Source organism: Marmota marmota, unplaced genomic scaffold, assembly GCF_001458135.2.
Source record: "Marmota marmota marmota unplaced genomic scaffold, marMar, whole genome shotgun sequence".
Classification (NCBI taxonomy): domain Eukaryota; kingdom Metazoa; phylum Chordata; class Mammalia; order Rodentia; family Sciuridae; genus Marmota; species Marmota marmota.
In genome coordinates, this window is record NW_026000240.1 from 9,142,454 (window position 1) to 9,161,440 (window position 18,987).

Here is an 18,987-nt window from a genome sequence, read left to right on the forward strand (position 1 = left end):
GGCTCCTTTTCGATGGCTTTCTTTTGACACGGTCTTTCTCCTCCTAGTGTTCTGTAATGCACATGCTCACGGAGACACATCACTTTGAAGAGATTCACAAGCAGACTGCTTGGCACTTTTAACAGACCCAAGTGTATCTACATCTAAAGGTGTTCTTCCCAGCAGTGTTTAGGAATAATCGATTTCTCATGAACATTATGATCTTTACAACGTGACTTTTGCAAAAAGGATAGACTGGGGAAATGATAATCTAATTAATATTTAATTATGTTAATATTAATGAATGATGAAATGGGAAGAATCAGGGATATCAAAAGAATAGAAAATGAGATTTTGATTTCTTCTAAATTTTTTTTTTGATCACCTTTTAAATTCATTAAGATTGTGAAAGCTAAGGGCTGGGGTTATGGCTCAGTGGTAGAGCACTTGCCTAGCATGTGTGTGGGTTCAAGTCTCAGCATCATAAATAAATAAATAAAATAAAGGTTCATTGACAACTAAAAAAAAAAAAAAAAAAAACAAGAATGTGAAAGCTAGACACCTTCTTGAAGTGTCAGCGTGAAGCTGGGAAGTTCCCAGAGGTCCTAGGCCATCTTAGTGGAGAAATGTGATGAACAAGCAGAAGAATCTTTTAGGAGCAGTGTTTGCTTTCTCGTCTGATGCCTCCAAGCGCAGTAAACCCTCAAGATGGGAACACAGATGCAAAGGAACCAGACCCAGTAACATATGGCAGTAACTTCAGAGTCCGCTCAAACTGAGTTATTTAACGACCAGCTCAGAATATGGTCAGCCATTCTGCTTATGGCTAGGGCACGGCCTGCCATACCGAGCTGGGCACTCTGTGGGTGCTCCTGCAGTGCTGTGCAGACTTGCAGACCCAGGCATGGTGTTCTGTGAAACCAGTTGACTTGTTCTAGGTAATTCTCCCCAGCTTTTAGAAATCGTATTTACTTATGATGGATGATATTCAGGTAAGTGCAGAAATCTCAGTTAACTGTACGTGTTTTAAAGCTCAAATGTTGGTTACAGAACAGAGTCATGATCTGCTGTGACTGCACTTTCCCTGTGTAACTCCTGTGCTTGTTTATTTTTCACCTGTAGAGATGTGGCGAATCAGAAGTCCTAGATGAGAAGGAGTCCATTTCTTCTGCTTCCCTTGCTGGCTCTAGTTTGCCTGTTTTCCAGAATGTTCTGCTAAGGTTTTTGGATACACAGGCCCCCTCATTGTGTAAGTAAAAAAGGCCTTTGCTTCTCAGTAAGGTTCGACCCTCCCCACTTCTTATTCCTATCTTATCAAAAGTTCTTGGAACTGAATATCATGAATGTGTTACTAAACAGAATTTAGTATCATTTATTTAGTGGAAACTTTTAGCCAATTTTAAAATCAGTCAAGCATCAAATACTTTAAATTTTTAGATTTTAATAACTTAAAAATTAAGTCACCTCACTTCCTTAAATTCAGTGTACTGTTTCTCCTTTCTATATCTTTCAGAAACAGGAGCTATGACGTTTACCTGTGTATCTTAATCAGAAATTTTTATTTTTTTAACCTGTTTTCTTAAATTTTCCAACATTCCAACTCTTGCTCTTCAAAAGTGAAGAAAATTAACCATACTTTAACTAGAGCCTTGATACAAGGAAAAATTTATAAAGATGGTTGGCTACATTCATGATACCACCGTTTCTTGGATTTTCAGTCTCAGGCTATTTCTCTTTCTCTCGCTCTTTCTCTCTCTCTCTCTCTCTCTCTGGTGCTGGGGATCGAGTCCACAGGTGCTTGCCCACTGAGCTACATCCTCGCCCACGTTGAAAAATTTTTATATTTGAGACAGGTTCTCACTAAGTTGCTGTGGCTAGTGTACAACCTCCAATTCTACCTAGTCACCCAGTCACTGGGGCTGCAGGTGTGTGCCATCTGCCTGGCTTTGTCTTTTACTTTTATTGTTGGTGAGGAATTGAGGGTTTGTGGCATTTCCTCCCACTCCCCCCAGGACACTTTGGTAGGCAGTGCTTTTCAGGTTTAGTGTTACCATGTAGGCGCAATGTATCTGGAGATTTTTATAAGGCAGAACATAGCAGATAGGATCTTACAGCAGATAGAGATGGAACAACAGGAAAATGGCAAAACATGGAAAGCCGTGGATGGGAAAGAAGGGTCAGGGAAGGGAGAAGTCGGAGGAGTGAAAGGAAAGCAGCAAGACTGCCTTGTTTGGGTTGTGTGAGGCTTGTGCTGAGGTTCTTGGGTGCCAGCGGCTCCCTTTCAGTTATACAGTGATTTTCTGGGCTGTAGGGAAGCCAGCCTGGAGCCCAGCGGGTGGCTGGAAGACAGCAAGCAGAAAAGGAAGCAGAGAAGGGGAAGGACCCAGGGGACCCAGTGGGGGAGGCACATCAGGCAGGAGGTTAGCAGGGAGGGCCCTTGGCCCTGGTGCTCCTCCCTCCCCAGCCGGCTCCCTGGTCTGTGCCCTGCTGGTTCCGGGTGGATTTTTTCTGCCCCTGGAGAGCTAGCTGGGCTCCTTCCCATAGAAGCTGCTGTCTCTGAGTGGTAGGGGCCAGAGGAAACACTTCAAATCTAGGTCTAGGAGTGCAGCCCAGTGCTCTTGGGAGAAATCTGTTTCCTGTTGGCACCAGGGATTGAGCTTTGCATGTTTAGTTTTAAAATTTTTTTAACCTTATCCAAAGGTGCAGGTTATTATATGGGTTTATAGAGTGCAGGCTTTTTTTTTCTTTTTTTTAATGCTATGGATTGAAGCCTGGGGATACTTAACCACCGAGCACATCCCAAGTCTTGTTTGTTTCTTTTATTTCTTTTATTTATTTATTTATAATTTTGAGACAGGTTCTTACTAACTTCCCTAGGGCCTTGCTAAGTTGCTGAGGCTGGCTTTGATTTTTTTTTTTTTTTTGTGGTGCTGGGGATTGAACCCAGGGCCTTGTGCATGCTAGGCAAACATTCTACTAACTGAGCTATATCCCCAGCCCCCTGAGGCTGGCTTTGAACTTGTGATCCTCCTGCCTCAGCCTCCTGAGCTGCTGGGATTACAGGTGTGTGCCACCTTGCCTGGCTTCATAGAGTGTGGTTTTAACATTGAAAGTCATAATGTGAATTAAATAGACTGGTTGCAGATTTTACAAAAGAGTAAGGGCTCCAACTTTGTGTCCTTTTTATTCCATTTTTTCTGTGTTCCTTTCTTTCCAGTGAATTCTGATTCTTTGTCTGCTGCTGCTGCTTCTTTCCAAATGCCATGTTAATTGTGGTGTATCATAAAGTTTCTTGGAAACGGGCACACACGCCCCACAAAATGCCAGTCACACTCAGGACATTAGGAAACCACGGCCTCTTTCAGTAGAAGAGCTGGGTGGGCGCTGGCTAGGCCTTCCTCTGTTACCTGGAGGTGGATTCCGCAGGGTCCTCTGCTGTTGCATCTAAAGGGTGCCCAGCACACTGGCACTGCTTCCCAGTCAGAGCCGAGTAGTCACATCCTGCCCGTCAGCGGGGATGCCATTGCTGCATAGACCCTGCAGTGACAAGGAGGGTGGGCACGGGAGGCAGGGAGGTGCCCTTCCCCTGGCCATCTCCGCTGAGCCTGGGAACGGGGCCTGCTTTTCCACAGCGGACCCCAACAGCGAGTGCGAGAAGGTGGAGTTTGTGAACCTGGTGCTGCTCTTCTGTGAGTTCATCCGTCATGACGTCTTCTCCCATGATGCCTACATGTGCACGCTCATATCTCGAGGGGACCTGTCCATCACCGCCTCCACTGGGCTTCGGTCGCCCGCTGGGGAGAATGTAGACGAGCACTATCCCAAGGACCATGAGGTGAAACTGGAGGTAGGGCTGGAGGCAGGGCAGGGGCCGGACTTCAGCCCTGCTGGGAATCACCATCAGAGGGTGTCACCTTGGTGATGGTGGGGTGATGGCTTTTGGCTGTGTTCTCCTCAAAGCTTCTCTGCCTCTTCTCTTTGCTCAGAAAGGGCATTTGGACTCTGGTTTATACTCCCAGAGTGGTCTTTGTGTACTGGAAGGCTGTTGATAAACAGATTGGGCAGCCGTACATTTTTCACGGGATGGAAAGATGTGCTCCTAGTTTTAGGTGACCCAGCGTCCGGGTTTCTTTTAGCGTTGCATCCCCAAGTGAGTTTTGGCCCAGCTGAGTTTCCATTCTAAGGAGCCTCTTTCCCCCACTCACTGCTTATGTCACCCTTTTAAGCATAAGGGGAGATTCTGTGTTAGTCATAACACATCGTATTTTCATTTCAATTAATTATTTTCAATTTTTAAAATATGGTAAAATTGTTCTTTTATGCTGTATGACTGTATTATTTTCTGCCCAAGTGCTGATATTTTGGATATTGCTCCATATACTTAAATTTTCAAGATAAAAAATATGAAACTGGTAGTTGGAATTAGTGGGAAATAGTAACCCTTCCTTAAAATAAAGTCTCCTGTTGGTTCTGTAAGAGTTTAGTCATATACCATTATGTGTGTTTGAAATAGTGCCTATACTTGTACTTTTAAAAACCTGGCGTGAGAATTGTAAGCTTGAGTTTATAGTTCACACTCTTAGGGTGTTTTCCTAAAGGTACAGAATTCTAAAAGTTCTTGTTTCATTACAAATACTTTTATATCTTAATTGGAACCCAGAAGAAGGCATAAGGGTAAAAACTGAAGTCCTTTGACCTGTTTGCATGTTTTCTGAGCTTGTACTTTCCCTTTTCTGACCTTGGGTATCAGGGTTATTACGTCATAGGTATGAGCTTGGGTTTTCTGGCTGAGGAAAGCTGGGCCTCTGACTGGGGATACCCAGGGGAGGAATCACGGCCACTTTGTTTTCCATCAGGAAGTCCGTGTGCCCTTCCCTCAACATACCATGACAGAACTTTCTCATGGTGGGGAGGGGATATGGGCGTCAAAGCTGTGCATGTTCAAAACTTCCTTCAGGTTTTCTGGGAACAGACAACGTGGGGGGTGGGGGGGCGGTGATGCCGCAGCGCTTGCTGTTGTTCAGTGTGTTCTGTGAACCACAGCCTTTACAGCAGGACTCTCTCCCTGGCACTCATCAGGAGCAGAGCATCATGGCGCACATGGGCATTGACCCAGGAACCGCTCACATTTTTGATGAAGTAGACAAGAGTGACTTTAAAGCCGACTTTGGCTCGGAGTTTCCAGTAGGTTCAGCCTTTGCTTCTCACGACAGTCAGCCCACCCCCTCTCGCCAGCTTGTGTCCACCCTTTTGTTTCTTGCCCGTGTCGCAGAGTGACTTGTGCACTTGTGATGTGTGCTCTTCCCATTCCTCCCTGGCCCCAGGGACACTTCACATGCAGTGTCTCCCCTCGGCTCACCATTTTGCTGTCCTCCTACCCAAGGGTGACTCCTTGGTGCATCCTGAGGTCGTCACCTCTCAGGAGTGCATGCATGTGGTTTCATCGTGTCTGTCCCTGTTGTTCTGCTGTGCATGTCTGAGCAGCTATGTGCTCGGGAGCTGTAGGTTCATCCTTCTCTGTGTCTCAGGATAATGATGATGTGACAGTCACTAGTCTAGGTGTGATACTCTATAAGACATATTGTCTAGGGTGCATGGGAGGCCCTGATGCCTGCTGTTTGCTAGTCTTAGTAGTTAGCTGCTGCGATGTCCCCACTTTCTGGAGCAAGTGTCGCCCTGAGGGGAACACACACACCCCTAAGGCTTCTCCTTCTCTGGTCCTCCAGGAAGTGGTCACATTGGTCCCTTTTTAGCCTCTGTATGGTTTTCATTTTCACTTCTAAGTGGGACAGGATTTTACTAAATTCCTACTGATCTGAATGTGAATTTTGTGGAAATCAACATTTCTGCATGCTCTCTACTCAGTGGTTAAGCAGGAAGGGGTGTTGTTACAGGAGCCTCTTTTGTGTGTGGAGATCTGGAATGTAGCTCTGTGGGTTGGTTTTTCCCTCTTTCATTGATAATCTCCAACATTTGTTTTACATGACTTAGATTTTTTCTCCCATGCCTGGAGAGTCCTGTGAGAACACCAACCCTTCCTTGGGCAGAAGAATGTCACTTAATGGAGAGAAGTTGGCCAAGAGGGAAAAACCGAGGGAGTTGATTTTCCCATCTAATTATGACCTCCTCCGCCACCTGCAGTATGCAACACATTTTCCTATACCTCTGGTAAGTCACCTCTTCCCCCAGCTTACAGCCTGCTTGCTCTGTTATAAAGTCTTAACTTCCGAGTGCCAGATTACCCACCTGCGTGTTGGACTCACACCTGTGACAGCGGTGAGGTTTCCTTCTGCTGCTCTGTTGGTTGGGGTTCTGATCACGTGGCTTATGTCCTGAGGTCATCCACACTTGTGGAGTGACATGAGTGGCTGGCTGCAACAGAATTTCTATATTTGTATGGTTTTGTGAAAAGCATCCAAGTCACTGCAAGTGATGTCCCCCTGTGACCTCCTTCTCCATCTGAAAGTCATCTGCTCAGTAGCTGTGTGCTGCATGGTGGTAGGTGCTTTTGGTATGACACAGATGAGTAAGACTTTGGGGGCGCAGGAAAGACTGATGAGTCAGGATAGAGGCGAGTGTTCACCACATAAGAAGTGATCCTGTCCGCGCTGAAGTTGAGTCAAGTCCAGGTGCCCACTGGAAGGTAAGCCACAAAATTCCTGGGCTCCTTTTGCTCTCAGAGGAGGAGTGGTGGAAAGGAGCCTCTGATTGGGAAGGGGCGACGTCAGTGTAGCCGCTGTGGTCAAGTGGGGCTTGCTGGCTGTGGTTGGAGAACAGACAGCAGGCAGGCGAGTGTGGCCACAGGTTAATGTTGCGTCCCCATAGTGATGCCTTTGTTCTCTAGCGAGATGGACCGGGGTTCTGTATCGCTAGTGAACATGGGCCAGGTTCTCGGTTCTCCGGTTCCCTTACTTTTTCCTGCAGTTCTGTGGTAAGTGCAATCACGGTGCCTCATTTTCATCATGAGATGCTTTTCTAAATAATGTGAGGTGTGTGGTGTGTGAGCATGTTATTCTCTGGCTGTCTTTGGAGTTTTGATCAGCAAGTATGTATTCTGCTAAACTGACTCATTTTTTTGGTAGTTTGGAACATCCTTCAAAATGATTCAGAATCACTAAATCCATGTTTTTATCTTAGCACAATGAAAAAATCCCTTTTCTGTATGTGATTCATGTCTGTGGCTATGTCAAAATGAGCCAGAACTCTTTTCTTGCTCATCTTTGTCTGAATATCTCAGCCGTTTTCAGCTGTACCAGTAGGCATCACCCACAGTTTATTTGGGGCAGCAGAAAAGGTAACCTTATACTTTAGAGATGTGTCTTGAAGAAGTTATGGATGAACTATCACGAATCCTGGGGTTTTAAAATATTCAGAATTAAAGTCTGGGACTTAATAATAATGATGTATCAATATTAGCTTCTTGGTTTTAATAAATGTACCATGATTTTATAAGGTATAACATTAGGCGGAACTGGGTGGAAAGTTTACAGGGTCTCTTTGAACTGCCTCTGCGGCTTTTCTATAAGTACATCTGAAATTACTCCAAGATGAACAGGTGATTTAAAAAAAAAAAAAAAAACAGGCTCATTGAGGCAGGAGGATCAAAAGTTCAAGGCCAGCCTTAGCAATTTAGTGAGACCCTATCTCTAAATAAAATATAAAAAATATATTTACAAAATTGTAAACAAGAGTTTGAAGTGGCTCAGTAGTTAGTTGACCCTGAGTTCAGTCCCCAGTACTCTTCACCACCCACCCCAAGGAAACCAACAAGGAGAGATAAATAAAGCTAATATGGCATAATGTTGCCCATGGCAGAGGCTTTCCTGTGGTGCTCCTGGGAAAGTAGAGCTTTGCATCTGAGCGCTGAGCAGGGCATGGGGCATCAGCTTCTCCATTCCACTGCTCCCGTGGCTACACCTAGATTTGGGCATCCTAATGACTGGTCTACTTCCCTTAGAAGAGAGAGCATGGCAATTTCAGGGACCAGGTCCATGTTGAGTCCAGACATAATGAAACTGTAATGTGATCCTAGCAGAAGTTCTTGTACAATTGGTGTTTAGGACATAGCATTTAAAAAAATTGTTATTATTATTATTATTTGTACTGGGAATTGAACACAGGGTGCTTTATCACAGAGCTACACCCTTGGTCCTTTCATTTTTATATTTTTTTATTTTGAGACGGGGTCTCCCTATTTTGCTTAGGATTTCACATAGTTGCTCAGGCTGGCCTTGAACTTGTGGCCCTCCTGCCTCAGGCTCCTGAGTCACTGGGAGCACAGGTGTGGGCCACTGCACCTGGCAAGATATAGCATTTTTAACAGCTCTCCACCACTGATTGTCCTGAGTCCCCCTTACCACGAGTACAATCCGGGGACCGTCGGGGGAAGTAGAGTGTGCTAGGACGATCAGTGCTGCTGCTGAGAATGTGGCTCTGTTCCTTCAAAGAAAGGGGAAGTCTGACGACCCACCGTGCTTGTGAGGAGAAGGCCAAGAACTTGGGAATTCTTTTCACTCTAGTGTGGCCCCAGTGAATAAAGACCAAGGGGGAGGAAAGGGGTTGACTGGCGCTCCACAGACACACACCAGCTTCATGTACTCTGCTGCACAGATGCCATTTTGGTCTGCCCATCAGCAAGCCTGTCGTTCAGGCCACCAGCATGCACAGGTGTTCTGCAGCCTGGACATCGGCCTGCGATGCTGATGGTGTTGCTGTCCTTGTTACCTGCAGGCCAGATATGTCCAGACTTAACTTGTTACACATTTTTTAGTAGATACTTTCTGCATTTTGTCATTTATAATTCATTTCAGACTCAGAAAATATATTTGCAAAATTGTAGATAAGAGTTTCAGATTTTAGAAAAGGATTCTCCATATGCAAAAATGAATTCAGAATTGGACATGACACCCAGGGCCACTGTTTCTTAACCATGGCAGACGATGCGGTCTGCTGCCAGCTGTTGGTCAAGGTTTGACTAATGATGCTGAGGGCTGAGACTCACGTGCGCTTGCCAAACTTTCCCACCCTCCTCCGACTGACTGCTGTTTACTCCTATGTGCTGAGGCCTACCTGTATCACTGGCCATGGAGAGAATTTGATCAGAGCCAGGACCCTGAGCATTGGAGTCTCCTGTATTTCAAATAGCCTGCCCCACGTGGGGCAGGCTCATCTCCCTGGGCCTGAGCTGGCCACTGGCCCAGCCCTCGTGTCCTTTACATGGCCTGCTCTGTGGCGCTGCTGTGTCTGTTTTAAGGCCATCTGGAGCTATTTTTCCATACCTTCCACATGAGTTTCTGGTTTGGAAATGATAGTTTCAATACCTGGTATAATCTAATAACTCCCTTTGAAAATGAAATAGGGCCTGTGTGTTACATAGTATGACAAAATAAAAACATGAAATCACTAGATTTATTATTACAATAGGATGCCTTTGTAATTTACTGATTGAATATAAGCATATGTAACACATTAAAAATTATCCATGAATTTTCAAGTTTTTTTTTAATAAATAAAAGCTTTATATATATATATTTTAGTGGTCAATGGAACTTTATTTTCTTTATATGCGGTGCTGAGAATTGAACCCAGGGCCTCACACATGCTAAGCAAGTGCTCTACCACTGATCCACAACCCCAAACCCCAAACCCCAAAGCTCTTAGCTATTAGAAAAAGTTTGATGTTAAAACCTGGAGGAGGGGCTAGGGCTGTAGCTCAGTGGCAGAGCGCTTGCCTAACATGCATGAGACCCTGGGTTCGATCCTTAGCACCACATAAAAATAAACAAAATAAAGGCATATATATAACCATATATAACTACAAAAAAAAAAAAAAAACAAACCTGGAGGAGTAGCAGACTGAAGGATTACTGTTTTTTAAGTAATGAATTAAAAATAAATCAGGCAACAGGTGGTTTTGTATACATTTTTTTTTTTTTGGTCTTTTAAAGTTATCTGAAGTCCTTTAAAATTGTTTTGCTGAGGGGCTTCCTGAAAATTAAAATAAGGGAGCTTATTTTACTGTTTCATTGGAAAGTTCAGTTCTGGGTAGTTAAATGAATACCTGAGTCTGTGTCATGGACACTTTTTGATTTCAAGGGTACTGCACGGATTGACACTGGTTGAACAACACTCTTTGGTTTTCTTGTACAAATATCTGGGCTCAGTAGTTTGACAACCGCAGTAGTAGTATGAGATTGGCTTGCATTTAGAAGTTGGGTTTCTGTGTAAGACAGTCCACATTTGCTTGCTGTCTGTATTTTTTATTACCAAGACCCCTACCCCCCGTTTTTTCCCGCCTTTCAAAACTGTAAATAGCTTTAAAGGTTCTGTAAAGGAGGAGGCAATAGCATGAAAGCCCCACATTTTATACATCATTTTCAGACCTTGTTTTTTCTCTCTGGGCCTTAGTCTCCTTAGGTGAGGCAAAAGTCTCAGTGACCTTAGAGCGGAATGCTTTTGAGAGATGATAGTACAGGATAGGGTCAAAGCACAGGTTGGACACTGCCAGTAGCAGCGTGGCCTCCTTGGCTTTGAAGAGCGAGATCCTGGTGGAGCAGTCAGAGATGACCTCCGTCTGGCTGAGAGTGTACGGGATCCGCACAATGTGGTAGGGCAGGAAGCAAACGATGTAGCCCGCCGTTACCAGGAGGATGCTGACGAGGGCCCGTCTCACGTTTGGGTAGTTTTCATTATCTCTGTTTCTGTAGAGTTGTCGAATCACAAGGCAGTTGGATATTAAAATGATGGCTGAGAAATTCAGAAATATTGCTACACATATGAAGTTGGTCAGCAAATGCCAGTTTCTTCCGAATTCATTTTTAAATTCCATGCAGCCTACATTCGGCTTTTCCCGGATGTGTTTGATGGGGATTGCCATGTTGGGGACCATTATAAGAAGAACCATGAGCCACACAACTGTGGAGATCATTTTTGCGAATCCAGGTTCTTGGATGCGGTAGATCTTGCAGCTGTGGATCAGCTGGAGGTAGCGGTCAATGCTGACAAAGGCCAGGAAGATGATGGATAGGTACATGTTAATGTAGATCAGGCAGGCTGTCACCTGGCAGTGGAATATCCTTAGCTTCCATGGCGCTACGCCCAGGTCCACAACAATTTTCACTGGCAACGCCAGAGTGAGCAGGAAATCGGCAGTAAGCAAGTTGATCAGGTAGATGCTCACACACCTGTGATTTGTGGGGGTCTGTGTAAAAGCCCAGGCTGCAAAGCAACTTCCGATAATTCCAATGAGGAAAACCAGATAAAAAAAATAGGTGAATGGCTCTAGATCTCTGTAAACTGGACAGAAAGACGAGCTGTTCATCATTTTCAGGGAAAGAAAAGATGGTTTCAACCAAAACCAATAAAAACCCAAAGAATCTGTTAACAAGAAAAAGGGGGAAAGGTTAGTAATTAAAATTAGAAACTATTTTCTTTAAAGCCATTTGCATGCATAATGCCCTCTTCTTTACAGTTCTTAGGGGGTCCTTTACTAGACTGCATGACCTGGGGGACTGTCCTGGGTTGGGGCAAGCTTGGGTTTCATTGTCTGATGCTGTGACCTTGGGGTTTGCTCTGGCCCAGGGTTTTGTGTTCTGATAGCTCTGTTATCACTGCGCAGAGGATGTGAGAGAGCAGAGATTCTGAGAAGTTCAGAGAGGAAGCTGGTGGTGTGACTGTCAGCAAGGCGCCCTGGCTTTCTTTTTATGGGTTTTGTAACTCCTCATGCTGGGAGAACCTAAGCGGACAGGATGGCCACAAACCCATTGGATTAGAAAAGTGTTACTTGAAAAGTATAGTCTTTAAAAGCTGTGTAGCCTGTTAGAACATTTTCAGTACCAAAATTTCATTTCATTTGTCTTTCTAGCAGAGAGAGAGAGAGAAGGATTAGATTCTGGTCTTGGATGGGTGCTTTTTATCTCCCTCCAGTTACTCCTGTGTCACAGTGGAATATACCTGTGGTGTCCAGAATCAGGTTTGAAGATGTAGTACAAAATGTTATCAGAAACACTCTGCAGCTGTGCGTGGAGGCGCATGCCTATAATCCCAGTGGCTCTGGAGGCTGAGATAGGAGGATTGTGATTCCAAAGCCAGCCTCAGCAAAAAACGAGGTGCTAAGCAACTCAGACCCTGTCTCTAAATAAAATATAAAAAATAGGGCTGGGGATGTGGCTCAGTGGTTGAGTATCCTTGATTTCAATGCCCGGTACCCAAACAAAAAAAGACCTTGTAAGAAATACTAATTGGACTGTTTTATACAAGTTATACCAAGTTAGCAATGCATTTTTAGGATTTTATTAATATTTTATGATGAGCATGTGTTGAAGTGTTCTTGAGGGATATTAGGTTTAATATATTAATGAAGTTCCTTTCTCCTGTTTCTTCTTACTTGTTAGAATGTCGCTACTAGAAAAACAAACTATTTTTATGGTGTGGTTTTCTTGCTGTTGGGCAGTACTGGTACAGATGTTTCTCTGGCAGTGTTTCCACATAGTTTTGTGAAAGATGTATTTTAGAAGCTTCTGGAACATAGATGTTTGCTCATTGAGGTAGGCTCCGCTGCCTTAGCATCAGAGCACCTGACCTCACCACCGGTGGTTCTCCTTCTGTGGTAGGTTAGGGGAAGTCAGGAGCCCAGAGCCTGGAATCAGGGTTGAAGACGACATTAAGATCTCACCATCTGTCCCCACATCCCAAACCTGGTTGGGTTTATTAGGGGGGGCCAGGCTGGGTGGGTCGTTTGACAGGGTCTGGTCAGACTCGAATGCCCAGGGCCACAGGGACTCTTTTCTGGTACTGCTTTTTGCTCTGAGTAGCACCAACTTTCCTTCATTTTAAAGATCATAGTATTACATTTGTGTCTTGGTGGAAAAAAATAATATACAAACTGTTTTCCTTTTTTTGTTAGGTGTGGCAAGAGAATGGTGTTTTACCACTGAACTACATTCCCAGCCCTTTAAAAAAATTTTTATTTTGAGACAGGGTCTCACTAGTAGCTGAGGCTGGCATTGAACTTGCCACCCTCTGCCCCAGCCTCAGCCTCCTGAGTCACTGGATTATAGATGTGTGCCATTGTGCCTGATCCATATGTAACCTTTGTAAAAGTTCGAAATACTGCATGTAGTGGCTGACTTAGAAAGTCACATCAGACATTTAGTCTCTCTTTAAAACAAAAGGACAGATACACACTTTTGGAAGTCTTAATTTTCTCAAAAACTATTTAATGAAATATTGTGTCAATCTTGGAATGCAACAATATGTGCAAAGAGATTAATAAGACATTTGCACCTAAAACTTCCTAAGTTAAGCTGTCACTTATAAGGCACATGCCCTTCCCTTTATCTGCCCCAACCAGGGCTTCAGCTCTATGAAAAATATCATTTTATACCAAACTCAGCCGGGACAGTGGAGCACAGACTTTGTGCCTGGTGACGGCTGTATGTGTGCCATGAACCTTCCATCCCTCCTGTGGGATAGCTGTCATTGTCTGTGCTTTGCAGACAGCAGAGTGAGCCGTAATGAGGTTCCCTGGTTATGGTTATGTAGCTCTCAGTTTTAGAGCCAGGACCCCAGTCTGCTCTCAGAAGCTACATTCCACACCACTCCAAAACACTGTCCCCATAATCATCATGGGAAGTAACAGCAGTGAGGGATGTGATGAAGACGCTTAACCGTGCATCCACCAGTCCTCACAAGACCAGGCCTTACTAGCCACGGCAGGATCGTGTTCTGATGTTCTGAGCAGTGTTCAGGTGAAAGCTGAAGTAAGACATTCACTCTTGACCTTCCCCTGAGCACTAATAAAAGAAGTGTCCACTCTCCGAGCACTTTACTGTTTCATTTTACAATATGTATATTTAAAAACTAAGCCTAGTTAAACTGAAGTTCCATAACTGAGGTCCCTCCTCTGTCCCTACTACCCACTGCTCCCATGGCTGAGAGGCAGGCCAGGGCCCTACATGTGCTCAGCATGGGGTCTGCTGCTGTGTCCGCTGCCCATCCCAATTCCCTGTTCAGGTTGGTGGGACCTTCACTGTCTGAGAACAGGTCCTGCTGCCCCGGTACTTGGCAGGTGGTAGAGCTCTGGGATCCCAGGACATCAGTGATGGGCATAACCTTTACTGAGAGCATACAGTCAGGCGAGGAGACCAAGGTCTGCCTCTTGTGTGTTACTCAAGATTTTGCAGCTTTCAGAGCAGGGTGAGGAGCTGTCCTGGAGCATTGTCTTCTAGGCTCCCTGCCTTTATCCTGGTCCATCCCAACTCCTGCCCATCCCCAATTTCCTTGGTGCCTGGAGTTTTGACGGTTGCCATTTATTTGCACCTTGGAATCATGAGCAGCCTTTTCACCTCTGAGTCCAAAAACTAGTGTCATTGTGCCCTGATCTCACCTCCCACCTGTGCCTTTTGTCTCCTTACGGGGTGGTGGGATTTAGACTTCAGTGCTCCCATTCCAAATGTTACACAGATAGTCTCATCATGGTGTGTGGTGAGCTCCCCGGTGCCTGCACAGTTACATGGCATGTCTTGTCAGTAGACTTATGTGAGAGAGAGAAGAATTAGGATAGTTGGATTTGATTAATTATTATTCTAATTAGAATTCACTATGTATTTTATAGGTGAGTGATTTATTTAAAATAGACTGCAGCTTTTCAGCCTGAGAACCATGGTTTTATGAAATTCCATCTAGATGTCAATGAAAACGGTTTACTTAGAATTTCCAGTTGTGTTGATTAGAGCTTAAATCATACCTTTCTGAAATCCTATGTTCTCTATCACAAATTCAAGAACTAAGTGCCTGATGAATATTTTACCAATCAGTTATGAGCCAGTGGAAATGTCAAGTACTCCAGCCAGTCCAAGGAGAGATCTGCAGTGTCTCCTTTGCCCCCTGTACAGTACCCATGGCTGGCAAAAACCTGGCTGGATCCTCCATGGGAGTCACAGGCAAAGTGTGTGAAATGATCTACGGTATGTTTCTAGAGCAAAGGAAGTTTGAGACCGTTGTGTCCTGCTAGAAAGACCTGTGACATGGCCTTTGTCCAGCCAGTTATAAAACCGAGTGACCGAAGAGTACTGCTCACCAGGCTATTTAGCTTGGTTTGAATTAAACTGTCTTTTTGAGACAGATGGATGGGGCATCAGAGAGAACAGAACCATAGAGTAGTTTTTAGGCAGGATCTACTTAGAGTTTAATAGTTGGTACTCTGTAAAGACAACCGAGAGTCATCAACTTGCATTCTGTGGAAAAGCTTTGAATGGATTTAAGTATTTAAAATGACATACCTGGGGGTGTTTTCTCTAGCCTGAGCTGGCCTAGCTCTTCGTCTTCAGAGAAGTGTGAGCTGTTGGGTTAGTTGCAGCAGCAAGAGCCCGTTGCCGGGTTCCTGGCTGTACTAAATGTTTCCTGTCCTTTTTGTGTGGTTTTAAAATGTTGCAGATTGACGTAGATGAAACTGTGGTTTGCATGTAGTTTAACTGCATGAAAGCCTCCCGGAGAAGCATGTCCCAGTCAGTTCTACATGTGTTTTCTTAAACAACTCAAATTTGTCATTATTTTTGAGAGAAAAGACTTTTATTTGTCCATTGTGGTACTTAGGCTTTATTTTATTTAAAACATTAATATTTAAACTACCCAAGATATAGTCTGCGTCTTCTTGATTTCAAGAATGGCAGTATTTATGCCTTGAAGGAATTATGAGTTAAAGATGCAGGAAGGTGTTGAAGAAAGACCTCTTCAGTGTACGTAGTAACACTCACCAGTTTACAGCACTTAAAATGTTATTGTTCACATGGTTTTATAGTTTTTCATTCCAGAATATATTGTACCATTTTTTTCCAAATCATGAAACTGGAGTGTTTTGTCAGTTTAACTAAACGGCTTCATGAATTGAGACAGTTATTTAGTGATTAGTAGATTATTGGATTGTCTGGTCAAGTGTCTGTCCTCCTGGAGGCGGGGAAGTGTCTGCTGAAGTCTGGAAGGAGCCTGGCCTGGAGGGGACATGGCAGAAGTCCTTGCTCTTGAGGAGCCGCTCATCCTCACCAACAGACCCTTTTCAAGGCTCCCTGTTATAAGGCTGCCTTTATGAAAGGCAGCATGAGCTTCTGATCCCAGCCCGTTTTGGGAGCTGGTACGCTGGTCTGAAGTTCACCTGTGAGTGCAGAGCCACGCCTGGGAGGTCACAGTCTGCTTTCTTCCAGTGTCTCATTGTCTTGGTGGGTGCTTTGTTTTCTCTTCTTTTTCTCCTTATAGTTCTTTGTCAGTTTTCCAAATTAAAAAAAAAAAAAAAAAATTTAGACCTCTTTAGAATCTAAACCCAATTTCTTGGTATTTTCACTTAGTTTTTTTTTTTTTTTTTTTTAGAAAAATTCCCCCCAAAAGACTAGATGAGACATGTCCAGCTACAGTGAATTTAGGAGGAGTTTGAGGTTGCTCATGGTGATAATGGTCATTTGATTCAGATATTCTGGGCAATCTTCCAAATTCATGTAGTTATAACTATTGCTTTTTTTTTTTTTTAATATAGACTTAACTATGAAGTAGAAGGAAACTGTTTCTCAAGCTTTGCATTTGATTTCTGATTAAGTACCAAGGTCAACTTTATTGTAATAGTTGAAGGAAGTACTCCATCTTTTAGGATGTATGTGAAGACACACTTGTGAGGTGGGCGCAGTAGTGCCTGCCTATAATCCAAGGGACTCAGGAGGGCTGAGGCAGGAAGACCACAAGTTCAAAGCCAGCCTCAGCAATTTAGCAAGACCCTGTTTCTTTGAAAAAAAAAAAAAAGGGGGGGCGCGGCTGGGGTTGTGGCTCAGTGGTAGAGTGCTTGCCTAGCATGCGTGAGGCACTGGGTTCAATCCTCAGCACCCCGTAAACAAATAAAGATGTTGTGTCCACCCAAAACTAAAAAAATAATAATTAAAAAATTAAAGAAGAGCTGGGGTGTGACTTGGTAGTTATGAGCCCCTGGGTTCAATTTCCAGAACCAAAAAAAAAAAAGGACTCTTGTGGAAGAGACACATGTGCCAGACAAGTAAGTGAGGAGTTAGGACAGGGCTGTGTCCCTGGGCAGGGGAGGAAACGTGGGGTAAGGTGACAGCTAACCCAGTGGCCCGGGCTTTTGTATGGCCTGAAGGAAGCTGGGATGCCAGGATTTTGGTGAAGTCTGTCTTTTCGTCCTTCCTTCATTTGTCATATTTATATGCTCACTTCCGTGACTTCCCTGGTTTACTTCAGGATCATAGACAGAACTGGAAAGCACAGCAGCTGCTCTGAAGACTTGAAGACCAGGTCTGTGTGTCTGGTTTGGTGCCCGCCTTGCCGTGGGATACGGAGCGTGGAGAGCGCAGCTGTGTTGGGTGGTTGAGGTTGGTCACATGGAGGGTCATCCCAGTGGAACTGTGTTCTCCTGTGGATTTTTAAAAATATGTATGTTTTAGTTGTTGATGGACCTTCATTATATTTATTTATTTATGAGCAGTCCTAAAAATCAAACCCAGGGCCTCACACATGCCAGTCAAATGCTCCCCCATTGAGTCACAACCACAGCCCTTTCCAGGGATTTTTAAAAAAAAAAAAATATTTATTTTTTAGTTGTAGTTGGATATAATACCTTTATTTTATGTGGTGCTGAGGATGGAACCCAGGGCCTCACATGTGCTAGATGAGCGCTCTACCGCTGAGCCACAACCCCAGCCTCAGGGATTTTTAAAGTACAGGTTCCATCTGAGTTTCCACAACCTGCTCCTTTTTGTTTCATTGAGGACAACTGTTTCTCGGAGTGTTCTTGGTTAGCCTTCCAGGAAATGCGTGTTGTCACTGACCTAGTGCTTCATGAGCCCAAGTGGGAAGAAACGCGGTAAAGTTATTTTTTCCTTACCTCGGTCATGGTTGTACTTTCTATTTAGGAAATGATGTATTTGTTACTTTCATGGACTTTTATGTGTAAGATGATAAATTGTCCCATAAGTTATAAGTGGAGGAAAAAGGATGTCTTTGTTTTCAGCTCTGTTACCTGTACACTTTTGGTTTTATAGAATACAAATACCAAACACCATTTCAATGGGAGTATTTCTTTTTGATGTATATAATTTTTAAAATTTGCTTTTTAGGCCCCACCACAGCCAGGAACTGGGAACTTTTCTTTCTATTTTTTGGGATTGAACCCAGGGACACTATACTACTGAGCCACATTCCTAGCCCTTTTTGTGTTTTATTTTTAGACAGGGTCTCACTAAGTTGCTGAGGCCAATTTTGAACTTGACGATCCTCCTGCCTCAGTCTCCTGAGTCTCTAGGATGATAGAGCCACTGTGTGTAAGGGTCTGTAAACAAGTCAAGATGGTGCCTGGCATTTTGCCAGAGGGAGTGGTTTGTGAAGTAACGCCAGTGAGCCATTAAGTGTGGAGATTCCTTATTGGTTGACTGCTGTATCTAGTTTATGTTAATTAAGATAAGCTGTGTGGAATGTATATATACCCCTCCTATCCTACAATAAACGGCTCCCACTCCTGCTGTATCAGTGTACACAAGTTGTTCGTCACTCCCCGGTTATTTTGCTGCAGCCGGACTGCGGCAACTGTGTCTGGCTTATTTTCTTAAATCAAGAAAACCATCCACGAGGCCTGGGAGATTCCACCCTCTACAGATGGGAAAGCTGAGGCGTGGAGAAATTAAGACCTGACCAACACCACCCAGCTAGAATCAGCACTCTCTCTCACTTACTCTTGTTTATTGGGAAAGTGCTGGGTGGGGACAGACAGTGGTCATTAAGTAGGCCATCAGGTCAGTCCAGGTCCCCTGCTTAGTGTTATGACCACGGGAACGTCAATGCCACTCTTCCCACCTTCCTCATGGAGTTGCACCCTCTGGAATGTGAGCTCAGCTCAAAATAATGTGCGGGAAGATTTTTATGGTCCATGACCTCTGGAGCAGCCGCCATGTCTCCGCGTCTGTCTGCCCTTTGTCTGGGTTGCTATGCTTAAAGTTTGGAAGATTTTCTTTAAGCATG

General features: G+C 44.2%; 2 protein-coding genes across 14 annotated transcripts in view; one reads left to right on the plus strand and one right to left on the minus strand.

Moving 5' to 3' along the window:
- The window catches only part of Med12l (mediator complex subunit 12L), a 260,868-nt gene that overhangs the window by 76,683 nt on the left and 165,198 nt on the right, over positions 1–18,987 (plus strand). For 8 of the 13 annotated variants that reach the window (XM_048794071.1, XM_048794070.1, XM_048794068.1 and 5 more), the window contains exons 13-16: positions 1,102–1,228; positions 3,612–3,826; positions 5,059–5,163; positions 5,971–6,147. In XM_048794071.1, the coding sequence (XP_048650028.1) occupies positions 1,102–1,228; positions 3,612–3,826; positions 5,059–5,163; positions 5,971–6,147 (624 nt within the window). The remainder of the gene's footprint in view (positions 1–1,101; positions 1,229–3,611; positions 3,827–5,058; positions 5,164–5,970; positions 6,148–18,987) is intronic. The other 5 variants (XM_048794075.1, XM_048794078.1, XM_048794072.1 and 2 more) reach the window with 3 other exon arrangements.
- Gpr171 (G protein-coupled receptor 171) lies at positions 9,820–15,488 on the minus strand. Its single transcript, XM_015486910.2, has 2 exons — positions 15,261–15,488; positions 9,820–11,355 (listed from the first exon to the last, which is right to left on the minus strand). The coding sequence occupies exon 2, from the start codon at positions 11,300–11,302 to the stop codon at positions 10,343–10,345; it is 960 nt and encodes a 319-aa protein (XP_015342396.1). The 5' UTR covers positions 11,303–11,355; positions 15,261–15,488; the 3' UTR covers positions 9,820–10,342.